Consider the following 19,180-nt stretch of genomic DNA (forward strand, 5'->3'; position numbering starts at 1 on the left):
ACATGTTGAGTGAGTAGATCATCAGTTTTGACACAAACAAAAATTGTAATAATATATAATGATATAAGTGAATAAAAATAGGCAAAACTGTTATCTGTGAGTATAACCAATTAAACCATAGCACATACATAAACAATCAACCATAAAGAAAGGGTGAAACCGTTGCCATGCGAATGGGCACTGGTTACCAAAAATGAGATGTCGGTGAAACCATTGCCAATGCGATCGGGCTCCGGCCACTACGACAGTCGTATGATCATACTATAATGAGATTATGTTGGACCTCTCCGAATGCGATTCAAGTAAGCAAGTAAGCAAATAGCAAGTAACAGGCAATCATTCAATTGATACACAACACGAAGATCATAGTTTGCGTTTGAGAAATAATAAAATAAATAATATGATAAATGGTACGCAAGTGTCCCCAAAACATTTGAAAACAAGTAAAATAGGGGAGTGATTACTCACCTGATAAAGTAGAACAAGCGATAATGAAATGGTGATAGAAGGCAAGTTAAATGAGTCCGAGTTTCTCGGGATGTGATGACAAGTGTTCCTAGTTATTAATGAAAATACGATTAATTATGAAGATATAACATAATTTAATAACTTAAGATTTCGATGGAGTTGAGTTGGTTTTGGGATTGTAATGTTTTTGATTTGTATGATTGATTTATATAGTTAGAATCATTAGTCTTATAAATTATATATTCCCTAATAATTACCATGATATAATATTAAATACTTAAATAATTTAATTAAAAGATATGCTTGAAATAATAAAATCTAAATTAAATAATTTAATTAAATATAAAGTGAGATATACCTTTAATTATTTGAATAAATAAGATACTAATATAAATAAATAGATAACCATAATAAATATAATATGTAGTAAGATGTAAATAAATATTTTGTATAAACCTTTTAAGAAAAATCTACTTAATACGTTTATATAATATATATTTAAAAATAATTAATATAAACATATTTATAAAGACGTTTAACAACGAGAAAACACTAATATTGGTGTTGGGTTTTAATAAAGTAATGCTAATTTAATATTATATATAAAAGAATATACTTATAATACACATATATATATAACGAAAGCTTTTATGAGGTTCGACAAGAGACACAAAATTCAAGATGTTGGTTTGAATATAAATAATGTTTGTTTGATAATTAATATTAATTATAATATCTTATAAATTATTTACACTTTAAAATAAATAATAAATTATAAAAATGGCCATATCCGGCCAATGCCGGATTCGAACCCGGAAAGGTGGCCGGCACAACCCATTAACACACAAGCACAACCATCTGGTCTGCAGCTTCTGATATTAAACGTTCACAATAAAGATTTAAATATAGAAACTATATTTTCCCCCAAATTGATAATAAACCCTAATTCTAAAATCGATCAATTCGTTGTATGTTGGTTTAAACCACCATAGGGTTATAGTTATACAACCAAAGACGATCTGAAAACAATTTGTGATTACCTGCAAAGACGATCAATCTATGGTGAATTAGATTCAAGAACGGACGGCTAGGGTTTGATCAAAAACGACCTCGACGGGCAGATGCAAAGCAATTAGACACGGCCCTTTGATCGCGATGTGTGTATGAATGTATATGCATGATTAATTTGGTTATTATTGTCTGTTAATGATATATTGTTCTATGCATCTAAGACGGTTTGAGAGTATATCAATTACGTAATCCATTTGATCCTCGTTTCCTAATCAATTGGGTCTGTTAGGCCGATTTTGGTAGAGAGATTAATATAAACAGATCAATTCCATAATTATTACGTGGATTGTGGCTCAAGACAACACAATGGGTCATCGGTTATGGTTTACGGATCAAATAACGGGTTAACGGGTTTGGCTGAAAGGATAAAAGGGTCACATTATTATAATATTATTAGATGTTTGAAATTTGGTCCCTGAACTTCGGGTGTGGACGCAAAAAGGGTTAAAACTAAAGGTTTGGGTGAAAAATTGTACATATTGGAAAGTTATATATATAAAATACTAAAATACGTAATTAATAATAAATATATTATTAGTTCGATATATGCGGTGTGTAATTTGATTAAATTATCCGAAATCGAAAAACGAGTCGAGTATTTAGGTGTTAATAAAGTAAACTAAAACCCGAGTTGTTACAGTGTACTCCACACAAACACAAAACAGAGAGGAAACAAAACAAATAATTTTTTTTTGTCAATCTGGTTATTTTGATGTTAGTATATTAAATTGAATTCCATAATATTCCTAACCTTTTTTCATTAATAAATATGGGGTATAAGAAGTTAAGAACCATGGACTAAATGTATTATGTACTTATTTATCCCCAAATGTGCAAGCCAGTGCCGGCTTTGAAAAGACGAAAAAATTTTTGGATCAAAGACGAACTTTTTTTGGGCCTTAAGTAAAAGAAACATTGTATTGGGTTTAAACAATTTAATTATAAATGGACTTATTTGATTATGATTTAAGTTATGTAAATAACTTTTGTATAAAAATAAGCTTAAAATTGTCTCAGAAACCCACAACCTTTTGGTTAGATGTCATACCCTTTACCATTAGACCAAGCTAGTGGTTATGTAATTGTGTTGAACATTGATTATACACATGTTTTTGATAAATATACATATAATTTTTTTTGAAAAAAAAAATTCGGGCCTAGCGGGGTGTCGGGCCTGTGGCCGTCGACTACCATGCCATGCCTCAAAAACGGCCCTAGTGCAAGCAGCCTGAATATAAGTAAACAAAATACAAAGGTTTAATAAAAAACAATATTACCCATCTACTTGAATTCTGCTTAATCTAATTGTGAAAATTCAGCATGAACAAATACATACAAACTATATCTATTGTACACCATTTGAGTAACGGGCACTAGTGAGACCATTTGAGTAATCGGCTTTTGATTTGTTTTTTCATTAACTTTATTCACAACTACTCCAGTACCGATAAAAAAAACATGTTTTTAAAACATTGCGGGTAAGCGGTTCTTGTACCTTATAAGAGATGACATATGTTTTAGTCGGTCATACTTATAGTATGAGTTGCCAATTCTCGGCCATATCTTTACTTTTAGGTTTTTTTTAAGTATACTTCGAGTTTTCTTCACTGAGAATCAACAAGTTTAGTTAAATAGTAAATGACTTATATTAATTTAATTTAATAATTTGTTATTATGTCTGTTTACGTACTAAAACAAACTTCTTTTCGTTTAATTAGAAAAAGAATTGTTATAGTATCCAGTTACGTAATACATAGTAATAGTTACCTTTTATTAGTTTATTCATGTAACACAAAGGAAAAGCTTGCCGTTATTAGTTTAGTGAAAAAACTAATTTATGATGAAATCAGCTCCTTAATCAATTGTTAAAGCTTAAAACCATGATCAATCATTCATTTAAAATGAACATAACATTTAAAAAGTTAGATAGAATCAAACACCAATGACCCAAACAAGTTTTTAACAATTTAAGTCCTTAACCACCACCTTTGTAGAGGTGCACAAACTTGGTCGTTTCCCAACTTGGTTTCAGTTATGATCAGCAAAATTTAATACCAATTTGTTTAGAGTCGGCTCTTAACTGAAAAGAATAAATTCGGTTTGGTTTCTAAATGGAACCGGTTTCACCATACCTATTTGAAAATCGGTTTCAGCACAATTTTTTTTCAACTTTACATCCTTATAACGACTAAACTTATATGCAAATTTTAAACTTAATTATAGATTAATTAACTTATCAACCACTTTTGTCTGTAAAATTAAGTTATATTTTAATGAATTACATAGATAATAAATAATTAATTTTGTTACTCTCTATTAATCATGACCATCCCATCTTTTACTCTAAAAACAAATCATACACATCAAACTAGCACATACATCCCAAAATAGAATACGAAGATCTTTAATATCTTTTTGCTTTACACCTCAACCAAAGACAAAACATAGTATAAAACTATAAATACATCATGGTCCACGCCAAGTAAACATTTAATCCATCATGTTCAAATCTCTACTCTCTCATCTAATTCTCAACTACCCAATACCTATTTTTTTTGTCGATGCTAATTTCAAAACACGACGATGCTTTTGTTTTAGTAGTTGACTAGTTCAAGCTCGTGGTATACGTCTTAGTTCAGGATATTCCACCTAAACCATCTAATTAACCTACATTTGTTGGAGCATCAACAAACATGTGTAACAATTTAGAAACCATCTATGATGTCTAGGTGTATATGACACCCATGTTTGATTCTAGGGAGGAGCACTCCCTATGTATGGATTGCTTCCGACTTCCCGCCTCTAGTAGGGGAGACTTCCTTTGTTTAGTTTCTGTCGGCAAGTGTGTTTTGATAATCTTTTGGATTAAAAGGTGTGTGCGTGGGTGTAGTAAATGTAGGTATTCAGGGGTGGGCCGGGTATATAGGGTGCGGAATCAATCAATGATGCCGTCATTTTATATGTAACAATATTCTTGTTTTCGATTTTTGAGGTTTTTGTATGCCAAACCTATAAATTTTTAATGCCGGCCATGAGATATTTTGAACATTGACCATATGATAAAATTTAACGATCCTTATATCCAAAATAAAGTAATAATTGTTTAGCATATTATTGGTCAATTTAGGAGCCCAATTATGATAAGCTCATTGTCATAAGTCATAACCCCTTTCACTAATTAGAATCTTATTATTATAAAAAACAACAAGCCCAAAATCGTATTCACATGTTAGAAGCCCACTTCTTGTTAAACCTTTACCAAGAACCCATTTGAACACTTTATTCTTCTTTTAAACTTGTATAAGTATCATTTACTTATTTAACCTTCAATGGTTGTGAAGAAACACAGATCCAATCTCCTAGTATGGGTCCTGGATCTAATGCGTCTACAGGGTACTATATGATAATTACTAATACGATATGAGCATTACTTCCCAAAGTCCAATGACCGTAACCTGCAAAACAGACACCATGAGTCTCGTTACAGGAAGGACAAGAGGGGGGCGTCTTCCTGTAACCACCCTCCAACGTGAGAATCAGTAACGTTCGTAAAGGAGAAAGTACTGAAGTAAATAGACTAAGTGTAGTCAGAATGCAAGTGAGTGAATGAATATCTCATACCGTTTGGCAAGGTATTTATAGCCGAAGGATATAGGAAGGTGATTGGGCCAGCTGTCCTCTTCTAGAAGATCTTTGATAACCGTCTGGACGCGTGTTCTCTTATGATAGGTTGAGCTATACGTTCCATGTGCATGGGTATAACAACCTAGACATGCGTCGCCCTATGATAGGACGGATCGCGCCCTGGCCATGTGCACGGTTATAACAACCTGGCCAGGTGTCCTTTGCTCATTGGCTGGCAGGTCACGTATCCCTCAAGTAACGATCGCAGACATTCTTCTAGAGGGTAGTTAATTGGTGATAGTTGTCCTGTTGGCGTTGCCTTTCGGTCATTTAGGCGGACAAATGTCCTATCCTGCGGATGACTTCTGAGGGTGCCAGGATGCTTCCGCGTGTGATGTGAGGACGTCCTTCCTCTACCATGATATGCGGGTGATCCATATGTCCCGCGGGTGGCATATGAAGGGCTCCTCTGTGACCCGCTGGTGATTCTTAAGGGTATTTGGGTCTTTTTAGTACCCTACCTCTATAAGTCCCCCCCAGTACAGTGTTTCTTCCGCGTGAAGTTTTTTATGCGGGTGAAATTTTGGACTTAAACGTATTTGGGGTTTTTTTGATTTTGAGGTTAAGTAGAAAGTATCTTCTGTTAGTGTAGATAATCATGAAAAAGGACAAGTTGACCATTTGCAAGCACGTGAACAGGTGACAAAACGTATTTGACGGTTGTCACTGTACCCAACTGTACAACTTTTCTCTTTTTTGAATTTCCCGCGTAACGTGGCGTTTGTTGATTAGGCGACGGTTTTCTCTTTCCACTGTTCATATCCCATCGCATTAATTGCGATGGGTATAAGTAGTGAGCGAAATCTTCTAATTGAAACTTTTATCACCTTCGATTTTTGATTATCTTCTTTCCTTTTTTCTCTGATACTGCTCCTTTTTCCATATCTCTATCAAAGATTGTTGTAATGTCGAATGTACAAACCGAGGTTGACGAGATAGAAGTCTCATGGGATCGTTCTGAGTATGAGAAACTACTTGAAACGTACGGTATCCCACCGGAGTGGGAACCAGAATTTCCTTCTCCTGGTTCCATAGCTAGCTTGCCGCCTCCTGGCAAAATGGCTGTCTACTCTGATTGTTTTGAGTACGGGAACTTCCGTTTTCCCATTACAAAATTTCTCATGTGATTACTGACTGCTTATGGGATCCACTTATCCCAACTACATCCCCGTGCTATGATGCGAATTCGTCACTATGAATTCGTGTGTACAGCACGTGACATGGTGCCACATGTCGATCGATTTCCTGTTTTCTATCGGTTTACCAACCGCGAAGGTTGGTTTATGTGTCAAGGTTTTTCCGATAGGAGCCTTGGTTACGAAGTAGAGAAAGGATCCTCCGACTGGCGTAATAAATTCTTTTGGATCTCTGAGGACGTGGTACCTATTGATATGGTCCGTCGTCCGATTAACTCTGCGCTACCAAATGTCGTCTTGGATCCCCACGAGGGTCGTGATTGGTATCGTGACCTTATGGCGGAGCCAACGCCCATGCGGGTGTTACCTGAGGAATCCCTGGTGTGGGCGGGTATGAGTCGCTTATGGCCGTCAGAGTACATGAAACCTATCTTCGTCGATTTGAATGAACGTGAGTTATCTTTGTTGTCTCTCTTCTTTCTTGAATCTTTTTATAGCTGAATTTTATTTTTTTAGGTCGGGCTTCTATGCTTAACGTCCTTTTCGAAGGTAGGGGTTGTGTTCGCAAAAGCATCTAGGATGCAAGGGATCAACCTATTCTTGAAAAGACTAAGGACCGTTTCCTTTTTCCAACGAAGGTGCGGGCTGAACCGGTAGTGTCTGATGCCACCTTTCAAACATGTGCGTATGTTCTAAACCCTCCTCCGCTTAATGCTATTACTTCTGATAGAGCAGTCGCCATTTTATCGTCAAGCGACGACATTGGCGATTCTTCTGAATTCTCCACCTCCCAAGAGGAAGGGAATTCTGGTAACGATACCTCTGAATTTTCCTCTGTCTCTCATTTATTAGCAGAGTTAGAAAAGAAGAGGGGATTTTCAACCCTTCAATCAAGTGATGCGGGTGTAAGTACCGCGGAGGTTGGAGAGGGGTCGTCCAAGAAGAAGAGGAAGATTCATCGTCCGAAGAAGCCCCATTATAGTCTTGCTGAACGTATGGACACTGTAGAAGGTATTCATTTCGTCTCTTGTATTTTTACTGTTTTTGAAATGTGGGCTAAGTACAATTATTTGTTGTAGATCCTTCGATTGTTGGGGATGACATATATGAGAAATTGCCATCGCCAACCCCTAAAACTGATAAACCACCGTCTCCGCCGCCTGAGAAAACTCCGGAAGACAGACCGTCCACACCTCCGACCAATGTTAACACCGTAGAGCCTAACACCCAGCCTGGAAATGATAGTTCGTTTGACTATCTTTTTCAGACTGGAGTTGCTATAAGTTATCAAGAGGATCGACCTGCCATGAATGCGGAGGGTTTTAGGACTGAGGAGTCCCCATTACGTTCTCCTCCCCAATTTTCCCCCTCTTCTTCGCCGTTACCTACAGATGTAGGAGGAGGTTTCCTGTTTGGGACGTCCGTGCATGAGGTAGGAGGAGGCTCAGTGCAAGGCGGACCTCAACGTCGTGAATCTTCTGGTCCTCGGTACTATGGGGATGCGAATTTGAGGGACACTTTTGATCTGTTCGTCCCGCCATGGGATATTATTAATGGGGCACGCTTTTCTGATCGTAATACATGTATGAACTTTGTTAAACATTGCGTGCCCCCTACTGAGATGACGTACTTGCGTGATCTTTCCCGTCATGACCTTCACGCGAACTTATCGTTTCACCTGGCTAATACCTTGGGTTATAGCCAGGAAATACTTCGTGAATGGCGCACCATGGGCGGGAAGCTTGGTGAATCTTCTCGAGCACTCGAAGCGGCAAGGAAAGAAGCTGAGACTCACCATTTGGCAGCTAAAACAGCCAAATGGAAACAAATAGATGCGGAAGCCGCCCTTAAGAGCGAACAAGATCGGAGTGCTGCTGCTGCCCGGAACTTCAAGGAAGCATGTGAGTAGCAGAACTCTCTTCTTGAGGCTATCCGAGCTAAGGCGTAGAAAGAGAGAGATGATTTGGCTTGGGCTCGGGAAGCCAACTCAGCCTTGGAAAACCAAGTGACCTTACAGGGTACTCGAATCCAAGAGCTTGAGGCGGAGCTAAAGTTGTAGAGGGAACAAGCCGAGCTCAAAGATAAAAGTGCCATCGAAATTCAGGTTGCTTATGATTCCCTTCTGCAGGCTCGTGAAGAAGCGGAAACCCGTGTTACCTCTGCTCTGAATGACAAGCAACAGGCTCTCACGGAGTCTCGGGAGTATCAAGCGAGGGCTGAACGTGCGGAGCAGGACCGCCAATGGTTCCTCACTCGGGGACTTGATTCTGTATGTTTACTTCAGATATTTGTCCATTACACATGTTTTATGTTGTGATGCTAAATAACTTGTGTTTGTATATTATTAGGTCATCCGCCATACTAAGAGTAGTCCAGAACTTATTGATAGTTTCGCTAATTTGATGACTGCCTCGTCTCACCTTGGGCAGATGGAAGGCTTCTAAGAAGGAATGACCTATGCTCAAAACAATGTTCCTCCGGAAAACCATCCGCTTCATGGTGTCAATGTCAAACAAGAGTATAAATCTCGGATTAAAGAACATGACAACATGGTTTTATGTTGCAAAGCCAGCTTCCGGAATTTGCCGCGGACAATGACGGTGTGGAAAAGCTGAAGAGTTACTTGGGTGAAGAATCGGAGGATGACTCGTCTGAGGATTCCTCTTCAAAGGCTCCGGAAGGCGTGACCACTTCAAACCCATAGACTAGGTGTAGGGGTCAAGTGTCTTGTAATTATTTATTTTTGTAACAATCTTTTTGTGAATTCAATGAAAGGAAAGTTTTCCTTTTTTGAAATTATTCAACTGTTTTTTAGGAAAATATCTTTGAAAGATATTTTTTAAAATTTGAAAATTTTTATTGCGAGTTGGATAGTCCTGATGACGTGACAGAGAGAGGAATTTTAAGGGATAACTGACAAGACATGTATGACAACCTGTTTCCACTTGTATTAATTTTTGCATCTGACGTGTCAGCTATCTGGTAGTCCATAGTTTCTCTCTCCTCTGGCATCCCATCAATCGCATTGATTGCGATGAGTATAAATATGCCATCCATGACTTTCTTTGTACTCTTATCGCTCTAGAATTTTTATTTCTTCGTCCTTCAAGCCTTGAACTTTCTGAGGATTCTTTCTTTCTTCTTTCTGATCATACATACCCATCTTAATTAAATGGCTGGAGAGAAAAAGGGGACTCCTACTATCAACGAAGTCACCGTAAACCTTAAAAAGAAAGATTACGAAGACGTTGTCAATGTATACGGCCTAACGGGATGGGAACCGGAGCGTCCGACGAGTGGATCGATTGCGACTAATCCGCCACTGAAAAAGATGGCTGTGTACGTAGACCATTTCACGATGGGGAATTTCCGGATTCCCGTGACGAAGTTTGTCCAGTCCATCTTGACAACTTACGCGATGCATCTTTCACAAATCCATCCCTTCGGGATGTTGAGGATTCGACATTTCGAATTCTGTTGCCAAGCCCGCAACCTCGAACCATCTCCTGGCATGTTTGCCGTTTTCTACAAAATGACCTTCCGCGATGGATGGTGTAGTTTTGCATCCGTCGAGAAGAAGGCCATCGGTACGGAATGGATCCTCAGCCTTCATGGCTGGAAGCCAAAATTTTTATGGATCCGAGAGGATGTTATTCCTTTCGATATGACAAAACGTATGGCGGAGGACGCTCCGCCTGTGGTTCCGGTCGCTGCCCACGAGGGTCTTCTGTGGTTTAAGACTCTGACTGCCACGCCGACTCCTATGCGCCCTATTCATGAGGGGGCGATGGTGAGTGTTAAAATGAGCCGCTTGTGGCCGTTTCCTGGTCTGGAACCATAATACGAGAGGACCGATAAGAGTAAGTTTTGTATTACTGTCGTCTTTTCCTTAATGAGTATCTAACTTCTGACTTGTGTTACTTGTTTTGTATAGGTGAAGGTTCTGCCTTCGATACTCTATTGGATCGTGAAGGGGGGTTGATGGTGCGTCGCCCGGTTGATCCGAAGGATGGGCCCTTTCTGGAACGTACTAGCACCAATTTTCTTTTTTCCACCGTGTTTCCTCCGGAACCTGTAGTGTCTGTGGCGATGTATGCCAAAGGTGAGAAGTTTGTTGAAGAAGCTATTCAGAAAGGTTAGGGCATTTTATAACCCCGACCTGTGACTGCTATTACTTATAGCGGAGTGATCGTACTCTTTTCGTCTAGCGAAGAGTCGTCACTCTGCGAGGAAGGTTTCTCAATTGATGCTACTAATGCCATGCAATAAACTGTAGGTTTGACCCATCAGAGAGCCGCGGCCAGTCAGGCGACGGGTCATGACGATGTTGCGGACATCACTGCTGAGGGTAATCTTCCGATCACAGATGACACCGTCGGTAAGGGTGTGCATCATGCTGATGATGCGGGCGCTTCTAAGGCGGCTGGTAAGTGCACCACCAAAGAATCCGAAAAAGCAAAAAACTACCGCATCTCTAAGAGCACGTCTGGATCAACTTGATTCAGAAGATGCGTCTTTAGGTGAGTTTAATGTTTCCACCCTTCTTTTTTTTTTTTTTACTTTGCAAGTCGACTTCCCATCTAATCTTTGAGTGACATGTTTTCAGTAAGCCTGAATGATTTTTCTGAAGACATTTCAGGTCTAAAGAGTTCAACTTTACCTCCCTCTCTGCCTCCCCAGACCGCCACAGAGCCGATCCTTGTGGCAGATGATTCTCCCTTGAAGGCAAGGGAGGTTGATCCTACTGATCATGTTGGTAGGTCACCTTCCTATCATGTTCATCGTTTTAGGGATCAAGGAGGAGTGAGTATGTTTGGCCCTGGGCCCCAAACCTCTTCGCCTCCTCGTGAGGAAGACCACGCCCCACACAACCCACACTGGACCCTTCGCCGAAACTCAACATTTCGCGACGTGGACATGTGTCTGAGTATCTGAGGGAGAGTCTTCCTCCCGCTGAAAAGGAGCGTCATCGCCATCGTATTCGCCAGGAATTGCTGAACTCAAACTCCTATCATTTGGCGAATACGATTTCTACCAACCAGGAGATAGTCTGGGATTGGTTGGCAATGAATGAAGAGTGGGATGAACTGGCAGCTGCCGCGTCTAGTGCGAAGGAGGAAGGGTTCAAAGCCATTAATGAGGCTAAGGAGAGCCGTAAAGCAATGGAAGCAGAGAAGACCGCCCGTTCTATTGCCGAGGAAGCCAGAGTTGCTCTTCAAAAGCAATTGGATGAACAATCCAATTTATTAAAAACTCTTCAGGCTGAGTCGGCAGCCAAAGACAAACGTTTGTCCGACCTTGGAACGAAAAGCCGAAATTAGGCTTTGGAATGTGCCAGCCACAAGATGGAGCTTGTTCGGGCGAATGCGGACAAAAAATGGCTGTTGGCGGAGGCAATTCTCATGGTATGTATCTTGTTTTGTTGTACAATTTAAGTATATTTCAACTTCTTATTCTTTACTCTTCGCACAGGTCATTGCTAATGTCCGGACGAGCGACGAACTCGGGAATTGTATTGTTGTTCTCCTGAAAGCGTCTAAGCAGGCCGGCTGCCAACTGGGTTTTCAGGAAGGTTACAAGTTTGGCTCAACTTTCAGGCTTCCTGATGAGTATATTCTAGTCGGCCAAGATACTGCTGCCATTCTCATCCAGAGTCAAAGGATTTCGATTCTTTGAAATTTCCTTTAGCAGAGCAGATATCTGAGCTTGCTAATCATGAGGACAGACTTAAAGACCTTCTTGACCTTGGCGAAGAAGATGAAGAAGATGCAGATAATGCGGGGGGCAAGGACGCGGTCGCGGAGGATGTTGTATCATAAATTTTTCCTTTGATTTGTAATTACACTTGTTTTCTTGTAATCTATTTTGCGTGAATAAAGAAGCTGTCTTGTTGTATCCGGTACACTTTGTTTTATTTTTCATAATATAAGTGTTTTTGTAGGATCTTCTTTGTATGCCAATAAAAGATTACAGAAAAATACATGTCATAATTAACTGAAATAAAAATTTTCATAGATGAGGCATAAGCCAAATTACAGAAAGTAAAATCATAAAGGTTCTACGTAGGCACGTAGGCCAAAAAAGGAAAACATACTACATATAACACTTCTTTAGTTGGGCCCCATTCCAAGTTCTGGAATTTCAGTCCCATCCAATTTCTCCAACTTGTAAGCACCTTTTGATAAGACTTTCTGAATTCTGTAAGGTCCTTCCCAAGTTGGGGCCAACTTGCTCTGAGGCTCTTGCCCGGAGACTTCATTGTTGCGGAAGACGTAATCTCCCGCATCGAACTCACATCGTTGTACCCGCGAGTTGTAATATTTTTGTAACTGTCGTTTGTAATTGTGCTCACGGATCGATGCGAGTTCTCTCCTTTCCTCAAGGAGGTCAAGGTTCATCCGGAGTTCATGATCATTGTCATCGATCAAAAGGACTCTAGCAGATGGAATACCAATCTCGACCGAAATCATGGCCTCAGTGCCATATGTTAAACTAAAGGGGGTTTCAGAATTACTAGAATTCTTTTGGGTGCGGAAGGCCCATAGCACATGGGGCAATTCATCAACCCAACCCGTCCGTTTAGTTCCTAATCTTGCTTTGATTCCTTCCTTGATTATCCGATTGGTCCTCTCAACCTGACCATTTGCTTGCGGGTGGGCTACGGACGTGAAAATTTGAAAATCTGCAATTCTTTCAACCATTCCTGTAGCCCACTGTCCGCGAACTGAGTTCCGTTATCACTAACGAGTTCCAGAGGAAGGCCAAACTGACATATGATGAATTCCCACAGGAATTTCTTAACACTTGCCGCTGTAATGGAAGCGACTGGTTTGGTTTCCACCCACTTCGTGAAGTAGTCTATGGCTACTATCAAGAATTTGACGCGTCTCTAGGCTTTTGGGAAAGGTCCCATTATATCGATAGCCCATTTTTGAAACGGCCAGGCTGAAGTGACTGGGACGAGCTCGTTCTTTGTTCGTAACGTATTAGGAGCATGACGTTGGCAAGAATCACACTTCTTGATTTCATGCACAGCGTCTAGATGCATTCCTGGCCAATAATATCTGGCATTCATCAGTTTTGCTACGACCATACGCGGGCCGACGTGAAGACCACAGATGCCTTCATGAACTTCTCTGATTAAGTAGTTCGCGTCCTCAGCATCCACACATCGGAGTAGTGGTCCGAGGAAGGAACGTCGGTATAACACACCGTCATGTATCTGATAGTTCAAGGCTTTATGCTTTATCTTCAAGGTCGCGGCTTTTTCTTATGGGAGGGCTCCTGATGACAAATATGCTACGATAGGTGTCATCCATGAATCCTCTCCAGTTTGAATTACCAAAACTTGATTTTGCGGAACAGATGGTCAGTCCAGTATCTCAATGCGGATGTCTTTGGCAAAGTGTTCGAAGTTTGTCGAAGCCAGTTTGCTAAGAGCGTCCGCCGATTTGTTTTCACTTCTTTTTATGTGGATCACTTTGCATGAAGAGAACTGAAGCATTAGGTCATTGCTTGTGATACATAAGAAGCCATTGTTTCATTCTTTGCTTCATATGTACCGTTAATCTGCCCCGCAATCAACATGGAGTCCACACGGGCTTCCAAATGCTTAACCCCAAGCTTTTTGGCTATCCGTAAGCCTACCAAGAAAGTTTCATATTCTGCCTCATTGTTAGTACTTTTAAAATCTAACTTTATAGCGTATGTAAACTCATGGCCTTCGGGATTGATTAGCCTAAGGCCTGCACTAGATCCCTCACTACTTGAAGCCCCGTCCGTGAACAAAGACCAAATATGTCCCAATTCCGGAGGCACTTGGGGTTGTTGCTCAATTAAACAATCCTTCTCTTTGTGTTGCGGGACTTCAGTGACGAAGTCTGCCAACACCTGCCCTTTGATTGCTGGTCTGGGTTTGTATTCTATCGCATGTTCACCCAGCTAAATGGCCCATTTTGCCAATCGCCCAGACAATTCCGGTTTACTGAGGACATTCTTGAGCTTGTATCCGGTTAGAACATTGATGGGGTGCCATTGGAAGTACCTGCGGAGGCGTTGGGCAGCATAGATTAGTGCCAAAACAAGTTTTTCGAGCATGGAATATCTTGTTTCCGGGTCTGATAACGTTCTGCTGACATAGTAAATCGGTGTTTGATCGTGCTTTCGATCTGTCAAAAGGACAGCCCCGATGGCAATGTCCGAAGCCGAAAGGTATAGCGTTAAAGGTTCTCCCGCATAGGGTGCTGTTAACGTGGGCAATTCCATCAAACATTTTTTAACCTCCAAGAAAGCTTATTCCGCTTCCGCAGTCCATTTGAATTGTGCTTTCTTGATGCAATTTCTTAGTGTTGAGATGAAGGATGAGATTTGGCTGCATGGTTTGCCAAGAAACGATTCAAAGCAACCAATCGACCGTTGAGTGTCTGAACTTCCTTGAGGGAAGAGGGAGAAGGCATGCGGGCTACATCTTGAACTTTATCTGGGTTAGCTTTGAAGCCTGCACCCGTGACAATTACTCCGAGGAATTTTCCTTCCTCCATCCCGAATGAACACTTAGCTGGATTCAGCTTCATGTTGATACTCTTCAAGGTTTCGAATGTCCCTTCAATATCTCTCAACATCTGGTCTTCCTCAACACTTTTAATCACGAGATCGTCCATATAGACCTCCAGGTTTCTACCAATTTGATCTTTAAACGCTATATCCATTAATCGCTGATATGTGGCTCCTGCATTCTTCAGTCCGAAAGGCATCATTTTGTAGCAAAAAGTGCCTTGATCGGTACGAAATGTTGTTTTGTCTTCATCGCCCGCTGTCATGCGGATCTGATGATAGCCTTTGTAGGCGTCCAGGAAGCATTTAAATTTGAATGGTGCCACAACATCAACCTTGAGGTCTATTTCTGGAAGAGGATAGCAGTCCTTGGGGCACGCCTTGTTTAGATCCTTAAAATCTATACACATCCGCCATGTCCCGTTGCTTTTGGGGACGATAACTGGATTAGCGACCCATGTCTGATAACGAATTGGACGAATAATCCCAGCCTGTAAGAGGTCCTGAACTTGCTCATTCATCGCTTTTGTTTGCTCCGGACCCATCTTACGTTGCTTTTGAATAATTGGTGTAAACAACGGGTTTACCCTCAATTTGTGTTCCGCAATGTTCTGCGGGACACCAGTCATGTCCGCGGGTTGCCATGCGAAAACATTAATGTTTTTTGATAATAACTGTTTCAGGAAAGTCCTTGCTATCTTAGAGACAGCAGGTCCAATTGTTATAGTTTGATCAGGAAACTTTTTGTTCAAAACCCATTTTTCTGATTCAGTCCTCAGAGATTGTTTTGGGATCTTGTTGGGTTTTGAACTTTCAGTTGCAAAACAATGTCTATTAGCATGAATTATTGCTATGTCGGTGCTAGTTGGGACCCCAACCGCGTCGTGAGCCGTAGACGGATGAGCATTGAAGTCACCAATTGCTTCTCGTCCTAGGATGATTTCATGTTTCGATGTTGCTGGCAAAACCAAAAACTCGACTTCCTCGGTCCTTGAATGGGTTCCGTCGCTCAGAGTGACTGGGAAAGAAATCACCCCTCGCGGGTGCATTATCTCTCCCCCAAATCCAGATACTAGAGCGTGAATTGGCTTTAACCTTTCTTTATCATCTTCGTCAAGTTGCTCAAAGCATTGTTCGTACATGATATCCGATGTAATACCAGTATCGAAGAAGACATATTGGGAGCGGTAATGCCCAAAGAGGGCAGTGATAATCAAGGGATTCTTGTTATTTGGGCCTCCCTTGACTCGGGGGAAGATTACTGGCTCATTCTTCCACACCTCGTCATCCGATTCTATCCTCTTTTCCCCTGTATTGTGCCCACCTTATATCATATGGGCGTTCAAATCTTTGACTTGCTTCTTACTCGGGCCCTAGATGTCCCGAGCGGGAGCCTTACCATTTTCGGGTTTCCCATTTTTCACCAGGTGTCCGAGTTTTCCAGATTTCACCGCCGCCTCAATTTTGTTTTTAAATGCTTTGCATTCGTTCGTGTTATGACCAATGTCGTCATGGAACGAACAATGCTTCTTGGCATCAAGGAATGACTTTCTTGAGAGTGGTTGTGACTTTCTGAAGTTCACATTTTCTGTAGTAAGAATTTCGGCGGGAGTCTTTAAGAGAGGAGTCCAACTATTGGGGCCCCGGTTCGAGGGTCCTGTTTTGTTCTTGTTTCCAATGAGGGATCTTGCATCAAATGGCTTTGATACTTCCGCGCTTGGCTGCAGTCTTGACCAGATGGGCCCTTTCGCTTGCCTATTGGGTCGCGGAGTCTGAAACTCGACTTTAAATTTTTGCTTCGGATTGCCATTCCTTAAAGTTTTTTCGGTGTTGGCATACAACTTTGTCGCGGTCATAAGATTGTCCCATTATTTTGGCATTCCATCCCTACCAGTAAGTGTGCGGACTAGATCGTCGCATTTGACATTCTTGCGGAAGGCACCGCGAAGCATGTCCTTGTTGATCCCACCGATGTTCAGACTTTCGTCGTTGAACCTGGTGATAAAATCTTCTATGGACTCGTTATCACGGCGGACAACGTCCAAGATTTCTGACTGGTCGCGTGTATGTTTCTTCTGTTGGCTGAACTGTTGAGAGAATTTTTTTACCAGATCATCCCAACTAGAAATTTGACCGTCAGGTAACTTTTCAAACCATTCTCTCCCTGCCCCTGTTAGTGTCAATGCGAACATATGACACCAATAGGGAAGCGTCCACCCACTAACACCACCTACCGCCACAAAGTTCTGTAAATGGCCGCTTGGATCAGTCATACCATTATACTTACCTACCGACGTAGGTATTTTAGCGTTAACGGGAAATGGTGCTGTAGCAATACTTGCTATGAACTTTGATTTTTCGGCGAAGGCCGCCGGGCGGTATGGTTTGGTGATGTCTTTCTCATCATCGCTATGATATTCTGTGTGGCGGGTTACATCCCCCGGACGACTGCTTCTTGCCCGCGAGCTCATCCTACTGTCACCGGTATACAGACTGTAATCCCCTGGTTTTTAAGTTGAATCGTAACTATCAAATTCTTCTAAGTAAGATGGCATCCGCATGTCGATGCGGGGACGAGGGCGCAACCTGGGTAATTCGCCCAAGTCTTGCTCCGTCTGTTGACTGTAACGGCTCTGACTTCCTCTCACTATTGGTGGAGGTGAAAGAGATCTCCGAGGAGACTCCTCGTAAGTCAGAACGCGAGCATGGAATCGTGTGTTACGTTTTCTGCGCTCATATTCAGCTGCCAAACTTTGTTGTTGCGCATGGAACCATTCCTCTGGCGACAATGTTTCTCCAGATCTGGGGTTGCGTTAGTGAGACCTCGCCATGTCAGAATCATCTGAATCGTCTTCCAGGTCCAACACTGACCTAGTTCGACGATTTTCCCCCATAATCCGTCCAAGATCATCCAAATTAGATCCTTCTGGTGCCGTAACACGTCCCGTATCTGTAAGAGTAGGGCCGGTTGGTGCTGGAAGAATTTCTGGGATAAAACCTCCAGGTGTTACGTCAACATTTCGTGATCCTGGGCTGTAACTCGTTCCAAAGTACGACCACTTTTAGTCGTGATCCATGCAAAAACACTTGAAGCGAAACCGTGAAGTGCTTCTGTGTTAGTTACACGTGAATCAAGTGCAGGAGTTCTCGTCGGCCCTTCAGGAAGTGTACTCATATCAAACGAACCAAAAAACCAACGAAAACTTGTGTTGTTCTAACACCAAAACGGATGGCGCCAATGAAGAAACACAGATCCAATCCCCTAGTATGGGTCCTGGATCTAATGCGTCTACAGGGTACTATATGATAATTACTAATACGATGTGAGCATTACTTCCTAAAGTCCAATGAACGGAACCTGCAAAACAGACACCGTGAGTCTCGTTACAGGAAGGACAAGAGGGGGGGTCTTCCTGTAACCACCCTCCGACGTGAGAATCAGTAACGTTCGTAAAGGAGAAAGTACTGAAGTAAATAGACTAAGTGTAGTCAGAATGCAAGTGAGTGAATGAATACCTCATACCGTTTGACAAGGTATTTATAGCCGAAGGATATAAGAAGGTGATTGGGCCAGCTGTCCTCTTCTAGAAGATCTTTGATAACCGTCTGGACGCGTGTCCTCTTATGATAGGTTGAGCTATACGTTCCATGTGCATGGGTATAACAACCTGGACACGCGTCGCCCTATAATAGGACGGATCGCGCCCTGGCCATGTGCACGGTTATAACAACCTGGCCAGGTGTCCTTTGCTCATTGGCTGGCAGGTCACGTATCCCTCAAGTAACGATCGCAGACATTCTTCTAGAGGGTAGTTAATTGGTGATAGCTGTCCTGTTGGCGTTGCCTTTCGGTCATTTAGGCGGACAGATGTCCTATCCTGCGGATGACTTCTGAGGATGCCAGGATGCTTCCGCGTGTGGTGTGAGGACGTCCTTCCTCTACCATGATATGCGGGTGATCCATATGTCCCGCGGGTGGCATATGAAGGGCTCCTCTGTGACCCGCGGGTGATTCTTAAGAGTATTTGGGTCTTTTTAATACCCTACCTCTATAGTTGATGTAGTAGTTAACACACAGAAAACAGTTATTTAAGAATGTTCCAATCGAAAATGTAATGGATCAAACAAGACACAACTTTAGAATGTAACTTTTATTATACATTGTACAGTGACGATGTAATTTCTTTTTACGTAGTTTTTAATGGTATATTCTATTTGCGATCAGAAAATTCAAACCCAAATTAAGAGACATCCAAGTATATATATAA

The 19,180-nt window shown here is 41.5% G+C and overlaps 1 protein-coding gene across 1 annotated transcript; it reads right to left on the bottom strand.

Moving 5' to 3' along the window:
• Window positions 1-12,469: 12,469 nt before the first annotated feature.
• LOC143571172 (uncharacterized) lies at window positions 12,470-12,829 on the bottom strand. The gene has a single exon (XM_077056666.1). It carries the CDS (start codon window positions 12,827-12,829, stop codon window positions 12,470-12,472), a length of 360 nt encoding a protein of 119 aa, XP_076912781.1.
• Between the last annotated feature and the right edge of the window lie 6,351 nt (window positions 12,830-19,180).

Source organism: Bidens hawaiensis, unplaced genomic scaffold (genome assembly GCF_021521415.1).
Source record: "Bidens hawaiensis isolate Kalapana, Puna unplaced genomic scaffold, B.hawaiensis_p1.1 tig00025205_1, whole genome shotgun sequence".
Lineage (NCBI taxonomy): Eukaryota > Viridiplantae > Streptophyta > Magnoliopsida > Asterales > Asteraceae > Bidens > Bidens hawaiensis.